Source organism: Panthera onca, chromosome C1 (assembly GCF_046562875.1).
Source record: "Panthera onca isolate mPanOnc1 chromosome C1, mPanOnc1 haplotype 2, whole genome shotgun sequence".
NCBI lineage: Eukaryota > Metazoa > Chordata > Mammalia > Carnivora > Felidae > Panthera > Panthera onca.
This window is the reverse complement of record NC_138346.1, coordinates 119,380,024-119,402,551: the sequence shown is the minus strand read 5'-3', so window position 1 is coordinate 119,402,551 and position 22,528 is coordinate 119,380,024. Positions and strand designations below refer to the sequence as shown.

The 22,528-nt window shown below is 50.0% G+C and overlaps 1 protein-coding gene across 1 annotated transcript in view; it reads left to right on the top strand.

The window, feature by feature from the left end:
* The first annotated feature begins 2,815 nt into the window (after positions 1-2,815).
* Positions 2,816-22,528, top strand: part of PHGDH (phosphoglycerate dehydrogenase) — a 32,969-nt gene continuing 13,256 nt past the window's right edge. The window contains exons 1-5 of the mRNA XM_060621724.3: positions 2,816-3,082; positions 10,366-10,517; positions 12,493-12,558; positions 17,948-18,002; positions 18,101-18,199. Of these exons, the coding sequence (XP_060477707.3) occupies positions 2,945-3,082; positions 10,366-10,517; positions 12,493-12,558; positions 17,948-18,002; positions 18,101-18,199 (510 nt within the window). The 5' untranslated portion in view covers positions 2,816-2,944. The remainder of the gene's footprint in view (positions 3,083-10,365; positions 10,518-12,492; positions 12,559-17,947; positions 18,003-18,100; positions 18,200-22,528) is intronic.

The window sequence follows — 22,528 nt, the reverse complement described above, 5'->3', positions numbered from 1 at the left end:
GATCCCCTCCCTCCCCCCCACCCCCTCTATCCTCTCTAGCACGTTACTCAGTTTTGTATTCTTCATCATGCTTTCGCAGCCTGAGATTGTCTTTTTCCATTCTTCATTTATTTGGTTATTTTCTGGCCCCAAAGAGAATATAAGCCCGTGAGAGCAGGGACCATGTTTGTCTTGTTTGAACCTTCATTCCCAGCACCCTCAGCCATGTCTGGCATGTTATAGGCTCTCAATAAATATGTATTGGCTGCCTGACTGAATGAATGAATGAATGAATGAACAAATGAAAGCCAAGCACTACAGATTGCACTCATTTGAGTGCTTCGCGTTAGTTAATCCTCATGACAACCTTGTGAATAAGCACTGCCCTATGAGCCCCATATTGCGGAGAAGAAAACTAAGTCTAAGAGAAGCAATGTCACCTGCCCAAGGTCACATTATCAGTAATTTCAGAAGCTGGAACTCAAATTCAGATGTGCCTATTTTGCAGATGACAGTTCATCATCTCCTGCTCAAATTGTCTGTTTTTATTACTCATAATGTGACTTTGGCGATCACAGCTGGGCTCCAAGTAGAAAAATAAGATTCCTACCTCTCCCCCTCTACTCTCCCCCTTTAACCTCATCTTCTATAGGCAGAGGTGCCGGACAGCTGTGGCTCCTGCACCCTTAGGTGCATAGGGTTGGTTGGGCTTGCCCTGGGAGGGCTCACCACACGCCAGGAAGCAGGGAGGGCACATTATTTGTGGGCTTCATCTCCAAAAGAGACAGCTAAGCAGAGGCTGGCCTGGGCCGGCACTAGGACCTTTCCCCTAAACTCACTAAGCAGACTGTGACTCTTCTCAAGGGGCTTGGGGGCTCAGGGAGGGGATGGAGTGGGGGTTCTGGAGAGAATTGCAGAACTATTTTCCTAGAAGGCCAAAGTTCCTGGGGCGCCTGGGTGGCTCAGTCGGTTGGGTGTCTAACTTCGGCTCAGGTCATGATCTCACGGTCCACGAGGTTGAGCCCAGCTTCTGGCTCTGTGCTGACAGCTCAGAGCCTGGAGCCTCCTTAGGATTCTGTGTCTCCCTCTCTCTCTGACCCTCCCCCATTCATGCTCTGTCTCTCTCTGTTTCAAAAATAAATAAACATTAGAAAATAAAAAATTAAAAAAATTAAAAAAAAAAAAAAGAAGGCCAGAGTTCCTGCTTTATGGATGGAAGCAATAACACGGGGTCGGGGGAGACTGGTCGCTGATCGTAAAAGAAAAATCCTCAACTTGCAGTCGATGTTGGAGGGTGGATGTTGGATGGTGAAGGGTGGGAGTGGGGTGGGTGCAGAGGGATATTATCTACATTCTCGGTGTCAGGGCTCTGCTCAGCTAAGGTAATGGTATCACACAGCAGAAAATCACTCCTCACCCCTGCCCTGCTTTGGAGAGCAGTTCAAACTCCTCCTCAGGGCAAAGACCCTCCTGAGCAACCCTGACCCCTCCTTAGTTTGGCCTCCTGCACCCCTAGGCACATACCCTGGGCCTTTGTAAATGTCACTTCTTTTCTACCTGGTTATTTCCTATTCAGCCCTCAAGGCAATTGACTAGGAGCAACTTGAAGGCAGATAATGTCTTACTTATTTCCTTATCCTCAGGCCTGGCAGAATAGTTGACTTCAGAGAGCAGTAGCGTCAGCTGAAAGGCAACCTTGCTGGAAAGCCTTCCCGGTGCCCCTAGGCTGTGCTGGATGGTTTTCTGGACCAGGGCACACAACAGCTAATGTCTGGACAGGTTAACAGAACTGAATTCTAATTCACCTGGGAGCATGCCTGATGCTGCTTTTGATCCTAGATGGCTTTAAATAATCCAAAACGGATTTTCCCAATATTTCTGTAAAGAGAGGCATGGAATAGTATATTTGTTGTGGGGTTTAAACATAAAGGGGGTGCCTGGGTGGCTCAGTCGGTTGAGCGGCCGACTTCGGCTCAGGTCACGATCTCGCGGTCCGTGAGTTCAAGCCCCGCATCAGGCTCTGGGCTGATGGCTCAGAGCCTGGAGCCTGCTTCCGATTCTGTGTCTCCCTCTCTCTCTGACCCTCCCCCGTTCATGCTCTGTCTCTCTCTGTCTCAAAAATAAATAAATGTTAAAAAAAAAAATTTAAAAAAAAAAAAATAAATAAATAAACATAAAGGAGTTAAGAGATGGAAAGTGCCTCCTTGGTCAGCATAGAAATTAGACCAGACTGACATCTCACATTCTTTTTGTCTTTTTCATAATCAGAGAGGAAGTGGGGGAAGAGGAAAATGGGGAGCTCTAACAAAAATCCTGCCTGCTCTAAATGCATCTTGTCCTTGTTCTCTTTCATACTGGTAATTCTCATTACGTCATCCATCTGTAATTAAGCACTGCTTTGTGAGGTCTCAGAAAGTTTCCTATTGCTTCTTACTTTTTAGCTTTCCGTGTCTGCCTTTGGTACCCTCGGTGTTAGCCCACCACAGGATGTCTTTGTCCCTTCAACATCCAGCGCGGTGCCTTGCACATTTCAATGAATTCTTGTTAAGGAATTATTGAATATGTTCTGAGGCAAAAAGAAGTGAACATGAAACATTTCTCTCACGGTGAGAACAAATATTTCTGTTTCAGATACGAATCAGCTAGTCAGCGCAAATTGTGCTTCTATATGCTCACCAGGTGTAGGGAAGGGCTTTGGCTGAGATTGAGAAATTCACCTCGGGAGCATAATAAAGGGGGCGGGGAACTAAAGGCTCAGAGCCTCGAGGAGGAGGCGGAGTCACCGAGAGTTTGAGTATTTTTGTCCAATCAGAAGGAGGCCGTATAAGCAGAAGGGGGAGATAAAAGGGGCGCGGGAGCTCGCGAATCCTGCCCAGTTACACCAGCCCGCCAGCAGGAACCACAGCTCCTAGGCTTAGGTGCTCCTGCCCCGCGCGAGCGGCCGATTCCGAGGCAGACTCCAGCAATGGCCTTTGCAAATCTGCGGAAAGTGCTCATCAGTGACAGCCTGGACCCTTGCTGCCGGAAGATCCTGCAAGATGGAGGGCTGCAGGTGGTGGAGAAGCAGAACCTGAGCAAAGAGGAGCTGATAGCCGAGCTGCAGGTAAGGCGAGCGGGAGAAAGACGGGGGCTCGGTGGCATCCTCTGCCGAGACCGGCCGGGGCCAGCGCGCCCCACCCCCCACTCCCCGTCCCCGGTACCAGTCAGTCTTGGGGCCTCCTGAGATTGGAGAGTGGGGGAGGGAGGAGGAGAAGAAACAGCCGCGAGCTGCAGGATGCAAACTTTGCGTTCAGTTTGCAACCGCGTGTTTCGCGCTGGCTCGCTTCCCGCCGGCATTGCAAAGTGCAAGCTGCCCGGACTGGTCCTGCGGGCTGCCCGAAGGATGCCAGCGCGGCTCCCCTGAGCCTTCGCGCGCTGTGGCCCTGGCAGCCCTGCGCCGCCCCCTACCCGGGCGCCGGGGCACTGGGGGAAGGGGCGCCAAAGTAGCTTCGCCGCGGGGAGCCCAGGGACCGGCGATCCTTCCCGGGCCAGGTCCTGGCTCGCCCGGCAAGTACAGCCTTCCTTGGGGGGTGGCCGGGGCGTTGGCGGAGTCCCAGCCAGTCTCGTGGCCGCCGGAGAGGCTGCAGGGAAGGCGGCCCGGCTGGGGCAGCAAACGCCGTACCCGCCTTTCGTCTGATGCAAGACTGCCGCGAGTTTTCCCCGCCCCTCGGCCTCCAGAAAGCTCTCGGAGGGAAGGGGGGCGGGCGGGGGGCGCCAGAGGTCCCCGGGCCGCCCCCGCAGCTGCCGCCACGGCCCCCGGGCTCCAGGCTTTAAAGCCCATGCCCGCCTGCCTTATGGTTGGCCTTATCGCTGGTCACGAATGACCAGCCTGGGTTCGAACCCGATCCCAAACGCCCCCAGGACATTTCTGTTTCTTAGCAAATCTTTCTCAGACATGTATCAGTTTGCCGTGCTGCACAGTTAGCGCAATCTGCTTCAAGTCTTCCTCTGCCTTGGTCCGGTGAGGTTTGGTGACCTCGTGCAACCTTAGGGCACTTACTTTGTGAGCTCTTCACTAGTTCCGCTCCACCCCCCCGCCCCGTCCGCGCCCCACTGTATTCTCTCCCACCCCCAACTCCCACAGCCCCGCAGTGCCGCCTTCTACCAACCTCGCTCAACCCCGGCGCACATCCACCCCCTCCATTTTCTCCTCGGAGGGCCCCTTGAAGCAAACCACAGAGGCGGCAGCAGTTGCTTTCGCTGTGCCGGAACCACATGTCCTGGAAGCTGCCTGTGCTCCCTCTCTGCCCTCGTATCTGCGTGTCCCTCCCCGTCCGCCCCAGCCCTGCACCGCCACGGTGGTGTATCTGGGTATCCAGACCCCGTCTTGTTCTTAGAGAAGTGTCTGCCTGGTCCCTGCCTTCAAGAGGTGTGTGGACTAGTTAGGGAGCCTGGCCATCACTCCCGAGAGTATTGACCAGATGACACAGTACTTGAGTGCCAAGTGAGACCACCCGGCAACCTACCTTCTGCCTGTTCTGCTGCTGCAAAAGTGGAGACAAGGGGGCTGATCGGTCTGAATGGGGGTGGGGGACAAGGGCTCAGGACCAGATCCAAGGTAGGGCCGGATGGGAGGCAGGCACTTCAGCTTGTCTCCTTCTCTTTTGTATGGGTGCTGTCAGTGGCCTTGACTCGGCAGTGGCCAGAAGGTAGTGCTGTGGCCTCTAGACCAGCTTCTGACCCTCGACTCCGCCAGAGCACCAGGTTGGGAAGAGTGGCCTCCCTTGGGCTTTGCAGCTTTCCTGTGGAAATTAGAAGTCCTAATTTCTAGGATTTCCAGGGAGGGACAGGGTGCGGGGATACAGGCAGAACTGAGCAGAATCCAGGCCTCACCAGTACTGGAGGGGTTCCATGAAGTTGAGAAGTTGGCTGGGTGGGTTGCTGGAGTCTGGAGCTACAACTTGGAAGGACATCTTAAAGGCACTGACAGATCCTGGCAGGAGAGGAGGGGTGTTTTGTCAGCTACTGGCCGGCATCTGTCTTGCTGGGCTGTTGGAGCCCCCCAAGCCTTCGTGACTGTCTTTGTAAAACATTCACTTCAGAACATCAATTAGTCGATCTAGGCAGCCCCCTGGAGGGGCCTCGTATCCACAGTGTCTTTTTTACTCTGGGTGGAGAAGGATCTGTGTTAGTGCCTCCTGCCCTCTCCCATTTAAAATCTTCTTAACGCGGAGGGAAGCTGGAGCGCATTGCCGGCCCAGGCCTGGCCTCTGTACCCACTCTTCGCTGTTCAGGGCAGGCACAGTTTGCTCTCACTGGCTCCGTGGTGAGAAAGTACAATGACCCCTGAGAATGGTGCTTTTCAGACTCAAAGCAGATCCCCGCATGCTGTGGGTAGCGGGTAGCTGGTTTTGTGGGTCATGATTAGCATTTTAAAAAAACAAAGTAAGTAGCAGGGAGGAGGGCAGATAGGCTGAGTATTATGTCATGAAATTTGTTTCAATGATGTGGGCACTTGTCCCTATGTGGTTAGTGAGCGTAAAATCACAACTTAAATAGATATTTCTTACTGTAAGTCTTAGTCAAAACAGTTTGGAAAACACTGTCTTGGAATAATAAACTTAGTAATACATAGATTTTTCTTCTGCTCTATTGAATAGCAGTGCCGGTCAGAAACCACTAAATCACATGCTAGTAGTAATGCATTTAACTTACTGAGCACATTTACATCTTTATCTCAGAATTTTAAGAAAGATAAGGGGAAAAACTTCCATGCAAGATTCCATCCTTTGAAAGGCTCCGTTAAAATAGCAAGTTCCCAGCCTTTGCACAGGGATGTAATTTGCAACAGTTAAGGTAGCCATGTACTTAATCAGGATGGCACACATTGTGCTAAACAGCATCTCCCTGCATTCTCTGTAGCTGGGGAACATGACCTGGAGAGTTCCGCTTCCCTCGAGATTTAAGTCAGAGGCACCAGCAATGCTAGCTAGCATCACCCTCAAGGCCAAACCTGTCCTCTTTGGGAAAGGAAGCAGGTTTGAACTTGAGAAACGTGAACAGCTTTCCACTGCTGAGTTAGCATAGTTTTGTCCGGAACAGCTATAAATCCAGCAGAACACTGGCTGTTTTCCAGCTCTAAGGCAGCTGCAGAGAGCATTAGACGGCAGACAGAGTGGGTGCAGCATTGAGAGGTGCCAAAATGGACTGCAGGACACCGGAGAAGAAAGTTGTAGTCACAGCAAACTGCACGGAGGACGTGGGCGGATTGACACGGGGCTGCGGTTTGCCTAGTAGAGGAGCCGGCAGCTTGGACCCAGGTCTTGGAGGGTTGACCTGTGACCTGAGGAGGGGATGGTACCTAGAAGTGCAGGGGTTTTGAGGGGTCACCAGGAAGCTCTCAAGAAATATGTGCTGATTGGGGTGCCGAGGTAGTGCAGTTGGTTAAGCATCCGACTCTGGCTCAGGTCATGATCTCCTCATGGCTTGTGGGTTCGAGCCCTGCATCGAGCTCTGTGCTGACAGCCCATAGCCTGGAGCCTGCTTCCGATTCTGTATCTCCCTCTCTGTCTGCTGTCCCCCGCTCATGCTCTCTCTCTCTCTCTCTCTCTCTCTCAAAAATAAATAAACATTAGGGGCGCCTGGGTGGCTCAGTCGGTTAAGCGTCCGACTTCAGCTCAGGTCACGATCTCACGGTCCGTGAGTTCGAGCCCCGCGTCGGGCTCCGTGCTGACAGCTCAGAGCCTGGAGCCTGCTTTGGATTCTGTGTCTCCCTCTCTCTCTGCCCCTCCCCCGTTCATGCTTTGTCTCTCTCTGTCTCAAAAATAAATAAACATTAAAAAAAAAATTAAAAAAATAAAAATAAAAATAAATAAATAAATAAACATTAAAAAAAAGAAAGATTTGTAAGAAGCCTTTATTATTTTTGGTGTTGAGTCTTTGTTCTGCTATACATGGTGCAAAGAGTTTTTCCGTATGTTAACGCATCACTTTCCTTTAACTTTGTTTAGGGGATTTTTTCCATAAGAAATTTACATTTAAAAGATGGTAGAGGCTGAGCCTCTTGATCTTGATCTCTGGGGTCCTGGGGTTTAGAGCTTACTTTTAAAAAAAAAAAAAAAAAAAAAAAAGGAAGGATGAAAGAAAGGAAGAAATTTACATTTGAAAAGTTATCAAATTTGTCAGTGTTTTCTTTTAGGGTTTCTGGGATTTGGGCCTTGCTTATGAAGTTTCCCCATCCTGAGATCATAAAACTATCCCCTTACATTTTCTTCTAATGCTTATCTGCTTTTATTTATTTATTTATTATTTTTTTAATGTTTACTTACTTTTGAGTGGGGGGTGGGGAGGGACAGAGAGAGAGAGGGAGACACAGAATCCAAAGCAGGCTCCAGGCTCTGAACCGTCAGCACAGAGCCCCATGCCAGGCTGGGACTCCTGAACCGTGAGATCATGACCTCAGCTGAAGTCGAACTCTTAACCGACTGAGCCACCTAGGTGCCCCCTAATGCTTATCTTTAAAAAAATTCTTTAATTCTTCTGGATTTTTAAAAATCTATAGTGAGATAGAAATTTATTTATTTTTTCTAAATTTACCTCATACCATGTATCACATAGCTCTTCCTATCCCCATCAGTTTGAATACTATCTTTATCATTTTCTCAATTCCCAGACAGACACAGATCTGCTTGTCTATTCCAGGCACACATGGCTCTGTTTGCCAGGTACCCATTTGGTTCTGTTGAGCAATTTGTCAGTTTCTGAACATTTTCGCCCTGGTTCTCTCCTAACTTATCCTTTCTTTCTTTTTCTTTTTTAATTTTTTTTTTAAAGTTTATTAGTTTATTTTCGAGAGAGAGAGGAAAGAGAGAATCCCAAGCGGGCTCCATACTGTCAGCACAGAGCCCAATCGTGACTCAAACTCACAGACTGTGAGATCATGACCTGAGTGGAAACCAAAGGTCAGACGCTTAACCAACTGAGCCACCCAGGCACCCCTTGACTTACTCTTATGCTCACAGAACTCTTGAATGCTGTTGTATAGGTCTTCTGCCTCCTTATCACAGACAGGAGAAGGAATTTCCAGTGGTGGATTTAAAAAAAAAATTTTTTTTAATGTTTATTTATTTTTGAGACAGACAAAAGTATGAGCTGGAGAGGTGCAGAGAGGGAGACACAGAATCTGAATGAAGCAGGCTCCAGGCTCTGAGCTGCCAGCACAGAGCTCTATGTGGGGCTCAAACTCACGGACCGCGAGATCATGACCTGAGCTGAAGTCGGATGCTCAACCGACTGAGCCACACAAGCACCCCTACAGTGGTGCATTTTTGATCATGTGACATGTTTGAATTATTTAGGGAAGGAAGGTGGTGGTGGGGAGAATGGTGAGGGTAGGTTTCCATGGCCTCTCAAATCACTGAATTCATTTATTCAATGGAGTATTCCAGCTATCAAAATAATAAGGTATTTTAAAAAGTAAGTTATCAGCTATTAAAATAACCTGCTTTAGAGATGTAACATATAGATGAAGAGACCAAATTGCAGGTCAGACCGAGAACACCCGACTGTAAAACAGATGATACAAAAATAGGAGGAGGGAGTGATGTTAAATCCAGGGTTGTTGGCAAAGGTTTCATGGAAGAGAAGTTCGCTGTACCTGGAAAAGTTGGTAGTGGGTGGCCAGGCATGGGGATCCTTTGCTTTGGAGCCAAGAGCAGTGGACTTGAATGTGGGACAGTCAGCAGTGTCCCCATGTGCCCAGGCATTGGCTCATGTCCAACGAGGCTGCTTTATAGGGAGGAATTTCAAGCACCCTCGAGATTCTCCCTGGCGTTGGCCAGTGTTGGCAGTGAGCCCAGATGGGGTGGTTCCTGTTCGGTTCCTCTAACTTTTCCGTGTGCATGTGCCTTGTATGTTCCGAGGTCACAGCATACATGCGTAATGGTGAGTTTTGGCATGTCTGTCACTGTGAGCTCCTTGAGGGGTGGGACTATGACTTACTCCTCTTGTGTTGACGGAGTCTAGCATAATGCCGGCTACATACCTACCAGGCACCCCATAGGTGGAAGGAAGGCATGAAAAGGGCAGGAAGAGGGGACACGGGCATCTTGAATTTTGTCAGGCTTCTGTTTCTCATCTGTGAAATGCAGTTGGACCAGAGGCTGGTCACGTGTTCCTTGGAGTCTCACATTTTGAGGTTCTATTTCAGAACTGTGGACGTGAAAGGGCTCTCTGTGGTCAGGCACAGCCCCCCCCACCAGGGAGCATGCATGAGGCATAAGCACCTCCCGAGGAATAATTTTACAACTGACCAGTCATTCCAGTGCTTAGAAGACCCCCGTGCGGAGCCCAGGGAGCCGGATACAGTGGCCTTTCTCTGTCCTCCCAGTGTGTGTGGTGGGCAGGGAAGGGAGAAGGTTCTCATGGCTTCCAGGTGAGAGCTCTGCCGGGGGAAATGGCGGAGTGGCTTATATCAGTGGGGTCAGATCAGACGTGGGGCGTCTGCTCTGTCCCTCTTACTTTACAGGTGAAGACCAGGGGTGGGGGAGGTGGCTTAGCACCGTGACCCGCCTTAACTTTGGCAGACCTGGAACTGGAACCCCAGCCTCCCGATCCCCAGCTTCCTGCTTTTGCAACAGCACTTGCCTCCTCAGCAGCCCCGGATAGCCAGTTTGGGGCAGAGCAGGCCCCCGTGCACCTGGCCCATTTCCTGGGGACTCTCACTGAGTGTTTGGGCAACAGTATCCTTATTCAGAGAACATATCACAGGATTCTGGAAGAGCCCAAGAAAGCTTGTCTTGAGGTCTAACTTAGCACAAGTAAAGCGGCTTCAATGCATCCAGAAAGTATGCATACTTTTTAGTCTAAAACGGCTTGTGTTTCTCAACAGCTATAGACTGGTTGAACTGTTCTCCCTTCGTCCTCTTACTTTGGTCTCTATTTTAGGAAATGTCTTTCTTTCAACAGTTTGTCTTTTCCTCACTTTTTAGTCGCTCAGCCAGCCAGCACTTACTGAGTGCTTCGCATGTGCCAGTCATAGGGGCTTACAAAGTAGAACTTGGTCCCACCTCTCCATTCAGCAGCAGTGTCCCATGGAAGAGGTCATGTCTGTTGAGCGGGGCAGTGTCTGATGGAGGAGGTCATGTCCGTTGAGTGGGGCCAGAGAGCCTGCCAGGTGCGATACCTATCCTCGCTCATTTCCTCATGCACTGGAGGAGGCCAGATCTCAAATTCTGAGCTCTTAGGGGAGGGAGCCGGGACTTGACTCCAGGCCTGACTAACGGCGGACCCTTCCTTACTCTGAATATATCCAAAGTCAGCTGGCAGGCAAGAACTCCCACTTTGGGCAAAGAGGTGCTAGGAGGTCTGGAAGACCGACTGTGGACCCAGATGTTTCTTCTGCCTCAGGATTGTGAAGGCCTCATCGTCCGCTCAGCCACCAAGGTGACTGCTGATGTCATCAACGCAGCAGAGAGGCTCCAGGTGGTGGGCAGGGCCGGCACGGGTGTGGACAACGTCGACCTGGAGGCTGCCACCAGGAAGGGCGTTCTGGTCATGAAGTAAGTCGAGGAGCCCGGGAGAGCATGTGGAGGCTCACCACGAGCGGGGAGGGGAAAACTTCAAGAAGGCCAGGACAGAGTAGGAGGCTTTCAAGAGGATGGCTGGTCCAGGCTGAGCCCAGACAGGTGGTCCGTGCTCATAGCATAGTGGTGCCCCAGGTTTTTGACCAGGAGGCTCTCTTTGTAATCGCAAATCACTTCCCAAACCCACCCCACAGATGTTTGAGCAGCAGCCTGGTTCAGGAAACGGAAGAATGTTAGTGCATCTGTCTGCGTTCCCTACTCCAGCGTTGCCCCTTCCCCTCCACTGCATCTGGGGTCAGGTTTTCCTGGGCTCTGCTTGGCCGAGCACAGCCTTTGCTTGTTGAGCGACTATATTCTTTCCCTTCCTCACCTCCCTTCACCCTTCTGCAGGCAGGAGCCCAGCTGCCCTTTCACACTCCAGGGCCAACAGGAAAGGGGTCCTGATAGAGCTGTTTTTGCAGAAACTCAGAGCAGAGGTCACGACTGCGTGCCAGGGCTAGGCCACACTTGCCTCTGGCTCCCGTCTGGCACTTAGACGGTGTGGCAAGGTTATTCTAGCCCACATCTTTGTTCTCCAGCCTCTTCCCTTCCCTTGGGACGCTGTGTCCTCAAAATCTTGCCCTCCCTTCCCTCCGATTCCTCCTATAGTGGAGGGGTTAATTGGTCATAGCCCATCCTATGTTCTTGCCCTGGACACAGAGGCAGTGCCCCCAGTCCTGCCCCTCCTCTAGCATCCCAGTCTAGCCTTTTTGATAGGTGGAAAGACAGGCTCTGAGAATCCTTTTATCTTGACCTTTTTTTTTTTTTTTTTTTTGTAGGATTGGTAGGATCTCTTAATTTTTTTCCTCCTTGTAACTTTCATTTCCAGAGATGGAAAGATCCAATAAAGGAAAAAGGAGGCTAAACATGTGTGTTACACTTGATCTTAGCCAGAAGGCCAAGAAGCAGTGAATATGTGTTTTTTTTTTGTTTGGTTTTGTTTTTAACATTTATTTATTTTTGAGACAGTGAGAGACAGAGCATGAACAGGGGAGGGTCAGAGAGAGGGAGACACAGAATCTGAAACAGGCTCCAGGCTCTGAGCTGTCAGCACAGAGCCCGACGCGGGGCTCGAACTCACGGACCGCGAGATCATGACCCGAGCTGAAGTCGGCCGTTTGACCGACTGAGCCACCCAGGCGCCCCTATATGTGTTTTAATAAACTATTCCAAAAACAAAAAACAAAAAACAAACAAAAAAAAAAACCCCACAAAAAAAAACAAAGAGACTTTGAGAAAAGAAAAATACCTGTGTGAGTTTCAGCTCTATTCTCCTGTCTGTGAAATGGGCAGAGTCAGCATTGCTGTGTGTGTGAAGGTGTGAGGAAGCTTTCTCACTTCAGAACTTGTTGAGAGATAGGAGGAGAAGTCAGTCAGGTGGCGGTAAAAATACTAGCTTTGTGATTGATAGAAGCCAGGCTGGGCAACTTGATGAAGGTGTGTGGCCAGTGGGCTGACCTGAATCTGATGGACTTGCTCACCCATCTCGGGCGCAGCCCCGGTAAGACAGATGACACAGAACAGCGGGAATCTGGGTCTCCTGTAGGCAAGTAGTTCCTGAAAGGAGAGCAAAGAAAAGGACTGAGCCACATCTATATCTTCCCATCGAGTGAGACACTTCTCTGCCTGCAGAGAAGCGAGTTTGAGTCAAGAGGCCAGCTATGTTTCTCTAATGGACGTCCCTCTGCATGAAAACATAGAGTCAGGGCAAGGGGGTTGTCTTCTAGCCTTGGGATTAGGGGAGGGGTCCATCGGAGAACCCAGGGGGGAGGCATGGGGCTGGAGGTTGTAAGAGCGGGTGAGGTGAGAGGGCGGGAGCGCCAGCACACCGCACTCAAGGCTTTCTGCCGGGACAGGAGTGGGGATATGGGGTCTGGACCTACTGAAGTCCCCTCTCTCCTTTGCTCTTCAGCACCCCCAATGGGAACAGCCTCAGTGCTGCGGAGCTCACCTGCGGGATGATCATGTGCCTGGCCAGGTAAGTCCCTGACTCCTGAGTGGAGCCAGTCTCTCTGGTGTGTCAGTTGTTATGACCTCCCCAAACAAAGTGACCCGGAAACGCTTGGTGACACGCAGACTGCTAAAAATGCGTCAAGGCCATTAGTCCTTTACGGAACGCTCCTTCGTCGTTTCCTGCTGTCTATGCCACCCTCTGGCTTTTCGAACTCTAAGCCTCAAAAATAAGGTTTCTGCTCCCTGGAATATCCTTCCCGATTATCTCTTTTTTTTTCCCCAAGTCATTCCATTACTTTATTTTTATCACACTCGTTATTAAAAATTCAACTAGGGGCGCTTGGGTGGCTCAGTCAGGTAAGCCTCCAACTTTGGCTCAGGTCATGATCTCATGGTTTGGGGGTTCGAGCCCCGCGTCGGGCTCTGTGCTGACAGCTCAGAGGCGGGAGCCTGCTTCAGATTCTGTGTCTCCCTCTCTCTCTGCCCCGCCCCCACTCACACACACTCTCTCTCTCTCTCTTTCAAAAATAAATAAACATTAAACAAAAAAAAAATTTTTTTTAATTTAACTTCACATAGATGTAAAATAGAAGAAATGCTCAACATTTTTATTTACTTGGGAACATTTTTGAGTGAACTAATGCCAAAATGTTACAGCCTCCACGCCTCAGGGACTTCTCATAACACCACAGGTTCCCAAACTTTGTTGCATATTGATATCATCTGAGATGATAATACTAATGCCTGGCTTGCACCCCCAAAATTCTGATTTAATTGGCATGGGTGAGACTTGGCATAGCGATTTTTTAAATAAACTTTTTTTTTTTAAGTTTATTTTTCTATTTTGAGAGAGAGAGAGAGAGGTGTATGGGCAGAGAGAGGGAGAGAGAATCCCAAGCAAGCTCCATGCTGTCATGACCTGAGACTTGATCCCATGACCCGTGTGATCATGACCTGAACCGAAATCAAGAGTCAGAACGCTTAACTGACTGGACCACCCAGGTGCCCCAATAAACTTTTTATTTTCAGAGTTTTAGATACACAGAAAAGTTGTAAAGATAGTAGAGTTCCCATATACTTCATACTCAGCCTCCCCTATTATTAATACCTTACATTAGTATGGTGGATTGGTCATAACCAATTTGCCAATATTGAAATATTGATACATCTTTTGTAATGATAAGGCTGAGATTTAAATTTTTTTAAATATTTTTTTAATGTTTTTATTTATTTTTGAGACAGAGAGAGACAGAGCATGAGGAGGGGAGGGGCAGAGAGAGAGGGAGACACAGAATCTGAAGCAGGCTCCAGGCTCTGAGCTGTCAGCACAGAGCCCGACATGGGGCTCGAACTCACAGACTGTGAGATCATGACCTTAGCCAAAGTCGGACGCTTAACTGACTGAGCCACCCAGGCGCCCCTAAACATTTTTTTCACGTTTATTTATTTTTGAGAGAGAGCACAGGGGAGAGGCAGAGAGAGAGAGAAAGAGACAGAATCTGAAGCACACTCCAGGCTCCGAGCTGTCAGTACAGGGCCTGACACAGGGCTCAAACTCATGAACCCCGAGATCATGATCTGAGGCAGAGTCAAACGCTTAACTGACTGAGCCACCCAGGTGCCTCTGATACACAATTTTTAACTAGTCTTCTCCATCATCTTTCTCTGGATAACTCTTATTCTCAAGATGAAGCAGGAGTATTAATTCATCTAGGAAGCTCTCTCTGGATCTCCCAGCTAGGCTGTGTCCCTCACTGATTCCCCTGGCCTTCAGGACTTCACTCTGTCACTGTCCCTACAGCTCTTTATTGTAACATAATGGAGCAAAGCTGCTCTGGGATCCCTGTACCTACCTGTGGATTCTTAACACAAGAGAACTCAAATGGTCACATGTCTTGCTCTTCCAGCAGGAATTCTGGGAGTGCAGGCCTCTTCAGTAGAGGGGACGGCTTAGGAACTCATGGATATGGTGCACATAATGTGTTCGGTAGTAAAACGATGGTATTGAGCACTGCTGTTGAATAGGCCATTCAGGCACTTCTGTGGTCAGTGGGGAGGGCAAGGAGCCAGTGGACAGGTCAGAAAGTTCACTGGGTCCCTTCTCACACCCTTAGATCCTTAAACCAGGGGGACCTAGGCAGACAGGGCTCTTTACTCCTCTACTCGGGCCTGAGGCTTCTAGGGCTGAGAAATTAACTCTCTCTCCCTCTCAAACCTGTTCTCCTTGAGGTCAGGGTCTGGAGGAGTGACCTTTGTTCTAACTCTTCCCCTACCGGAGCGCTTAGGTATTCACTGATACTCATGGCCAGTGAAGAGGAAAGACTGGAGAAAAGAGTCTGGATGGGGTCCCTGAGCTGGCCGTCTACAGCTTCCAGAACCTTGGGGCTGGGTGTATTTCCCCTTGGACAACTGTAGTAGCCTGATGTCCTGGTTTCCCTCGTGCAGTTAAATTCAGTGGTGTTTTTGTTTTTTGAATGAGGGACTTCTCTATCAGCTTTCTATCTAATTAATTCTCTTACTCTTCTCTGGAGGTGGAAAGAAAGGCTTGGGAGCCAGGAATCATTTTTCTCCTGTTCCAGGACCCAACTAAAGTAGAAGGATTTCAAGGAAGTGAAATTTCCAACCTCTCATCCAACAACCTCACTCATCAAAGATACGTCAAAACTAAGAAATGAGCACCCTGTGGGACGCCTGGGTGGCTCAGTCGGTTGAGTGTCCAACTTCGGCTCAGGTGATGATCTCCCATTTTGTGAGTTTGAGCCTGGCATTGGGCTCACTGCTGTCAGCACAGAGCCTGCTTCGGATCTTCTGTCCCCCTCTCTCTCTGCCTTTCTGAAAGGAAGAAAGAAGGGAAGGGAAGGGAAGGGGGAAAGAAAGAAAAGAAAAGAAGAAAGAAAGAAAGAAAGAAAGAAAGAAAGAAAGAAAGGGAAAGAAAGAAAGAAAGAAAGAAAGAAAGAAAGAAAAGGAAGTAAGGAAGGAAAGAAAGGAATGAAAGGAAAAGAAATGAAAGGAAGGAAAGAAAGAAAGGAAGGAAAGAAAGAAAAGAAAGGAAAGAGAAAGAAAGGGAAGGAAGGAAAGAAAGAAAAGGAAAGGAAGGAAGGAAAGGAAGGAAGGAAGGAAGGAAGGAAGACGGCTAGTCTCTCATACCTTCTTGTGTGTCTGGTCAGACTGCTTTTCCAGCAGGGTAGCGACAGCACAGTGGGAGCCGTGGATGTGAGGTTGAGAGTGTTGGGCAGTGTGGGTGGAGACAGGGCCTGAATGGGCCTCACAGTGGGGGACTTTGAACAGATGGCAGGAGTTCCTGAGGTTCAGGAGAACAGTGACACAGAAAGAAACAGAGGGGAATGCAACCTCTCCCCCGCTTTACCTTCTCCTTTTGTGAGTCAGGAGGCTACCATTTGGTTCTCGGGAGACCCCTTGCCCCCATCACGGTCCTCCCCAGGCTGGTCCTGTGAGGACCCCGAAGCCTGAGGAGGACTCGTGAGCGCCTGGGTATAGCAGCTAGAGGGGCTTGGGAGTGTCTTGTGCCCCATGGTGCCACATGCACCTGTCTTAGATGGTACTGTGGGCTCAGGAGGGCAGAGAGGAGGAAATAGCAGGGCTCGGGGGTAGCAGTGAGCCAGACCTGAGAGGAGGCCGTGGGCTCTGTCTCACTAGGTTAGAGCATGTTATCAGGCTAGCTTTGTTGAGAAGCAAGCACTTCCTCAAGGCAAGTCATTGTCCTTGGGACATTCCTGAAATGAGGACCCACTACTGAGGCCTGATGGGTCTGATGGGAGCTTCTCCCCGTGAAGCGTGTTACTTGAGCTTTGTGAGCTTACCCGTGACGTCACGGGGGCACAGATGCCCCCCTCAACCGGCCCTCAGATGGAAGTGTGTCGGCCAATGTGTAGACCACGAAGTGTATTTTTTATAAGAATTCAGTGAGATGGAGATACATGAACAGCATGTTGGAATCTCTCTGTTTACACACTCGTGCTTGTGTGGGTGTGCACATGCACACACACACACACCGCCCTGAGTTTTGTGACTGGCGGGAAAGACTGCATTTAAATACTTTGGAGTTTAACTGTGAGGGTGATGTCCTCCTTGGCTTTGAGTCAATTCAGCTACTTCCAATGGGTGATGCCTGCTCAGGGTGTTTAGTCCCCGCCTTGTCTCTCTCCATGCAGATGTTGTGAGCATTACAGGTGCTAAGATGTGTCTAAGCATTTTTTTAAATTTATTTTTTTATTTTGAGAGAGAGAGCGAGAGCACTCTTGCATGGCGGCAGTGGCGGCGGCGGGGGAGGGGGTGAGGGACAGAAAGAGAAGGAGAGAGAGAATCCCAAGCAGGCTCCGTGCTGTTAGCTTGGAGCCCGATGTAGGGCTCGAACCCACAAATCGTGAGATCATGACCTGAGCCAAAACCAAGAGTCAGATGCTTAACCAACTGAGCCACCCAGGTGCCCCTTGTCTATGCATTTCTTATGGAGTGTCTAAAATAGAGAAGGTACTCCTTAAACATTTTTTTAATTTTTATTTATTTTTGAGAGAGAGACAGAGTGTGTGTGGGGAAGGGGCAGAGAGAGAGGGAGACACAGAATCCGAAGCAAGGCTCCAGGCACTGGGTTGTCCTCGTAGAGCCTGACGTTGGGCTCGAACTCATGAACTGTGAGATCATGACCTGAGCTGAAGTTGGATGTTTAACTGACTGAGCCACCCAGCACCCCACTCCTTAAACATTTTAAACATTGTTTCCTGTCTCCCTTTTGCACTTCCAGAGAAGCCTAGATGACATAATCTTACCCTCTCACCTCTGACTCTGCCCTAACTTCCTTTGTCCTCTCCAGAAAACAGGTGGAGACTCAGACCTTTGTTTTAACCAATAGGAGGAAATAGGCTGGGTGTTGGGGTAGGAGTTGGTATGCACCGTGGCACCCACCCGTCCTAGGGTAGCCTGAGACTGCTGCGGCTTAAGAAACTGTAAGGAAGAATTAAATAACCAGCTGTCTGTTGATACAGTAGAAAATGCAGGTGGCAGCCTTTGATGGAAAAACAAAATGAAAATCCTTGAACTTCCTTAATGAACCTGATGTCTTCAGAGTCGCTCAATACCCCATTCGTTATCCCTGGGAACCCTGGAGGATTGGCTCTGACTTCTTACATGCCTAGAGTCACTTGGTGGTTGAGGTGGAATCAGAACCTCGACCCGGAGTCCTGGCTGGAGACAGAAATCCCAGGGCTCCCCTGTCAGGCCTCGCTGGGCGGTTTCCCTCTGCTCCACTCCCTTGACCCCCCTCGGTGTCTCTGTACCTGAGCTCCAGACCCAGACTGAGCCTGGCCCCCAGGGGAATGACTGTCAGAGGCGGCCGGTCAGACCTCAAGCCCTGCCTCCTGCGTGGGCCCCAGCTGAGCCTGTGTCTGTCCTTGCAGGCAGATTCCCCAGGCCACGGCTTCCATGAAGGACGGCAAATGGGAACGGAAGAAGGTGAGTAGCCGGTCTTGCCCCGCCCCGCCTGGCTCGGTGCCTGGGGTCCACTCTGCTGCTCACTTTGGCTTCCTTGCTTTTTGCTTGTTTGCTTGCAGTTCATGGGAACAGAGCTAAATGGAAAGATCCTGGGAATTCTTGGCCTGGGCAGGATTGGAAGAGAGGTGGCCACCCGAATGCAGTCCTTTGGGATGAAGGTAAGAGGCTGGCAAACCCCTTGGACGTGGGGCTCTCTGTAGCAGTTTCGGGAAAGGCAGCCTTGCTCGAGAGAAGGTAAAGGTTTTTTCCTAGGAGGCTCTGACCCTCCGGTAGAGCCCCTGACTAAGTAGGCAGTGTAGCCGGGGAGGGGAGGAACGTTGGCCTGCCATTCTGGATACCTGACCTCAAAATCTGGGAATAACTTGGTGCAGGCCACTCAGCTCTAGGGGGAGTAATTGCCCTGAATCCCGTGGAGCAGAGGGGTCTAGTGTCCTGCCCTTTTCCTCCCCTGCCACGAGGGCTCGTTGTTTTGCCGTGTCTGTTCCCTGTGATAATTTAGAAAAACAGGAGCAAATTTGGATCCTTCTAGCAAAGCAGCTGTCCATCCACTGGCTGGCTCCACTCCATAGTGCAGAAGAGACAGCAACGTGCTTCCGTGTACGCCGTGATACGATGTTAAAGCCTGCGGTGGCTGAGGCACGACATATTTCTCAGAACTCTTCCCTGACCCCCGTCTCCCTCCAGGACCTGCTTTATCCCACTCTGGGAACTCAGTGGTTCTGGCTGAGCGAGGGGCTGTCATTAAGAGCAGTGCCACCCCCTGAGGCCGGTCTGGGAGGCCTCGCAAAGGGGGAGGCTGCTGAGCCACACATAGGAGAGCACCTGCAGGGGCCAGGGACCAGGCAGCTGGGAGTGCTAGCTGACGTCTCCTTACTCACCGGGGCTGTCGGGGGATCGTGTGTTCGAACTGCAGCCAGGAAGGCTTTCGTTAAACATAAAGGAAAACAGTTTTGACAAGCAGATCATTTCTAGAAAAATTTTCATAGACCTGCTATGGCATTCTCCCTTTCTCCTCTTCTTCCTCCCTTTCTTGTGTCCTTCCCCCCGCCTCCCCACTTCACAGAGTTAGAAGGAACCTTATAGATTAACCCTTACTTTTATACTGATGTCTGGAGTTTGTATGTATTTGCTAAGACTTCCCACAAACGGAAGGTAGACAAGAATCCAGGTGGGTGCCCCATGATACCGCATTGAACACCTTCCTCTCCCTCCTGCCTCTCTTCCCCACCACATTTATTTATGCCAGCCAGACATCTTCCCTAAGCCACGGCACGTTTTTCGAGATCCCTGGCCCAGCAGGATCCACTGGTCATGAGAACAAACCAAAGCCATCCCTTTGGTGCAGGGGCAGCGAGGTGCCATGCGCTGAAAGGTGTGCTTTCTCCTCCTCTCTTTTGTGAGGGATTAACATAAGGGCTCTGCTCTAAAAGCAGGGGTCAGGGCTTCACGTAGGTGCTTCACTTGGGGGTTCTTCTGTCCGGATGTCTCTGGAGGGTCATTGTCGGCTGTCTTGCTTTGGGACATGATCTTTGGAAACCCCCGAAACATCCCTGGGAATGGTCATTCCCCCCACCCCTCCACCCTTGCCAGCAGCCCTGGTCATTTCAGAGTGGCCCAGGTAGCCTTTGTTTATACTGTTTGCTCACTTTGACAGAGCTTCCTAACATATTCCCGAGCCCAGGTGAGTCTTGCCGCAGGGCAGACAGATTACTGACCCGCTTGGTCCAGATCTGCTAGGTTGATGTGAGCGGCTGCAAAGGGCAAGATTTTCCAAAGGGCGAGGAGGGAGGATCGTTGAACAAATTGTGAAAGGGATGGGTTTATCGGCATCCAGGCAGGAAACAATGATCAGTGTTTACTAGACGCAAATTGTTTTCCATTGGCCTTGTTCTGCCTTTGGAAACCAGCAGTAAACTGATGGATGGTGGGAATCCCCAGATGTCTTGTACCTGGGGGATTTAAGATTTTATTTTAGTTATATAATAGGTGAATGCCTTCTCACAAAAACTGACATCTAGATCCTTATCTCCTTGGGTACCACCCCAATCCTGGTCTCACAGGTAACATCACTTGAGCGTGTGTCACCTTGGACTTTTTTCTGTGCGTTTACACGGAATGCATACAGTTCTTTGCCTACAGAGGGATTCTGTGCCCTTTGAGAATAGACTGTTATACATGCTGCCAACATAAAAATGTATGTTTTGTAATAAATACATTTACCATATTTTTAAACTATTGCGTAGAATTCTGTTGTGTAGACAAATAGCCTTTTATTTAGCCACTTCCTCAAGGATGGACATTTAGATGGTTTGGAAATGTGGACGTCAGTAAGACGTTGGTGAGGTCTTTCATGATACCCTTGGGATTAAGATGGAAAACGTGAGCTTGGTGCTAAGGCTTTAGTAACTGGTTGAACATAGCCCTGTCTCCATCTGGAGGGAGATGGTCCAGGATGGTGAAGGGCTCTCTGCCTTCTCCACCTTTTTCATCAATGGCTTGGATGACAGGAAGCAGGGAGAGGTGGTTAATTCTCAAGGGTGTGGAATGAGATCCTAAAAAACATAAGAAGGCTAGAATGCTAGTTGGGCATCCTAACAGGAAGTCTAGCTAGAATACCTATCAGTGCCCCACACATGGTCCCCCAAAGCAACTAAACATATATTAGATGTAGAGGTGTTGTTAAAAAGCTTTTGTAAGGGGGGAAACCTTTGGTTGACAGAAATACAGTGTACAGTTAAAAGTGGCATGGCTGATAGGAAGGTCATGTGATTTTTGGCAGCATTAAAAGAAGCATGGCTTCCAGAACAAGGAAGGTGACATTTCTCATGCTCTGTACCAGTCAGACTCTGAAGTATTATGAACCCAAGCTCTGTGAGACTGAAAGTTCTGGAGATGGAAGGTGATGGTGTGAGGTTCCTGTCTATACTTCCTAAGTAAGGGTTGAAGGCACTGGGGTCACTGAGCCCCATCGTGACTTGGGAGGCATCCTGGGAGGCTGCCCAATAGCTAACAGGCAGTCTGTAGAAGAGTATTGCTCTCTAAGCAGTGGATCCACGGAGGACCAAGAGGTACAAGCCCGAGGGAACAGAGCTACAGCCAGAGCTGGCCCCAGATGGAAGGGAGAGAGCTAAGTCTCCCACTACTGCAGATACACCTGTGAGACTGGTTGAGTACTTGGCCGGCATGTGTGGACGAAGTGTATGCATTGGCAGATGTAGAAGCAGACGGCCTTTAAAACTCTGGTATCTCCAGGCACCCCTTACCCATGGGCTACAAGTTTCTTTATCTGTGGAGTGGTCCTTAGCAGGGAGTTCACTGTGCGGTTGTTGGAAATAGAATAAAACTATTAAGGGCTGTAGTTTGTTACAGTAACTTGGGCGAACACTGTGGTTGAAGACAGAGTGGACCAGGAGGCGGAGGAGACTCCGAGGAGTCCTGGCTGGGCGGCTCAGGCAACGCGGCTGAGCATGTGCAGATTATCTTTATCACCCCCTCCCCTCGGGTCTTACCCCGGGCTTTAATCTGTCACCCAGGCTGTTAATCACTAATGAGGCTGTTAATGGATGACTAACATCCAGCCCCTTCCACAGTATCATGATTTAAGAGTTGACCCCTTCATGTCACAGGAGGGTTGGCAGAGACCCTTTTGTGCTCAGATGTGGGGGCTGCCCCCCCTTTTTTTCCTGTCCTTTCTTTGTCACTATCTGGTCACTCAGGGAAGGGGGGATATCCTGGACCTTAGCTCTGCTATGGGGCTTCCCAGCAGCACCTGGTTGAGTGTGTGTTGGGGGAGAGCCCTTCTATGCTGTCGTTCCCAACGAGCACAGGCCTGGAAGGAACCTTCCCAGGCCCGCCGAGAGCAGCTGCTGACTGGCTCTGGGCCTCATGGCACAGATGTGTGTTTCGGGATAATTCTGGCAGCTGGTAGCCTGCTGGTGGTCTGGGTCATCTGAGTCAGGCTCCATGGCATTCTTTCTGCCCGAAGACTTTTCCCAACCTCGTGCCGAATCACAGGTTGTACGCTTCGGAGACATTCACGCTGGCGTGTCCCCTAGAATGTGTGATCAGACCCAAGCCCGCCAGGAGCTGAGCCTTGCACTCTCTTACCAAAGTTTTTTCCTGAGGAGTAGACAAGCATCTCTTGACAGTTACTGTGCGGCCAGTGTCGTGATGAATCTGAAGTTGGCCCAGAGGGGTGGACATTGAACCCAAGGCGCCAGCTCTCACTGATTTCTTTCAGACCCAGCTAATGTTTACTGAGGTCTGCCTGGTCAGATACTGTGCTCACGATGACCCCTCGGGGTCAATATTATCATCCCAGTTTTACAGATAAGGAAACTGAGGCCCAGGAAGGCTGTATGATAATGTTCCAGATAATAGGACTAGTAAATGGTGGAGTCCAGCTGAAACTCCAGGTTTCCTGACTTCCAGTCTGGTGCCCTTTGTCGTGCACCAGCACGGTCTTCGGTCCCGATCTGCACCGGCTG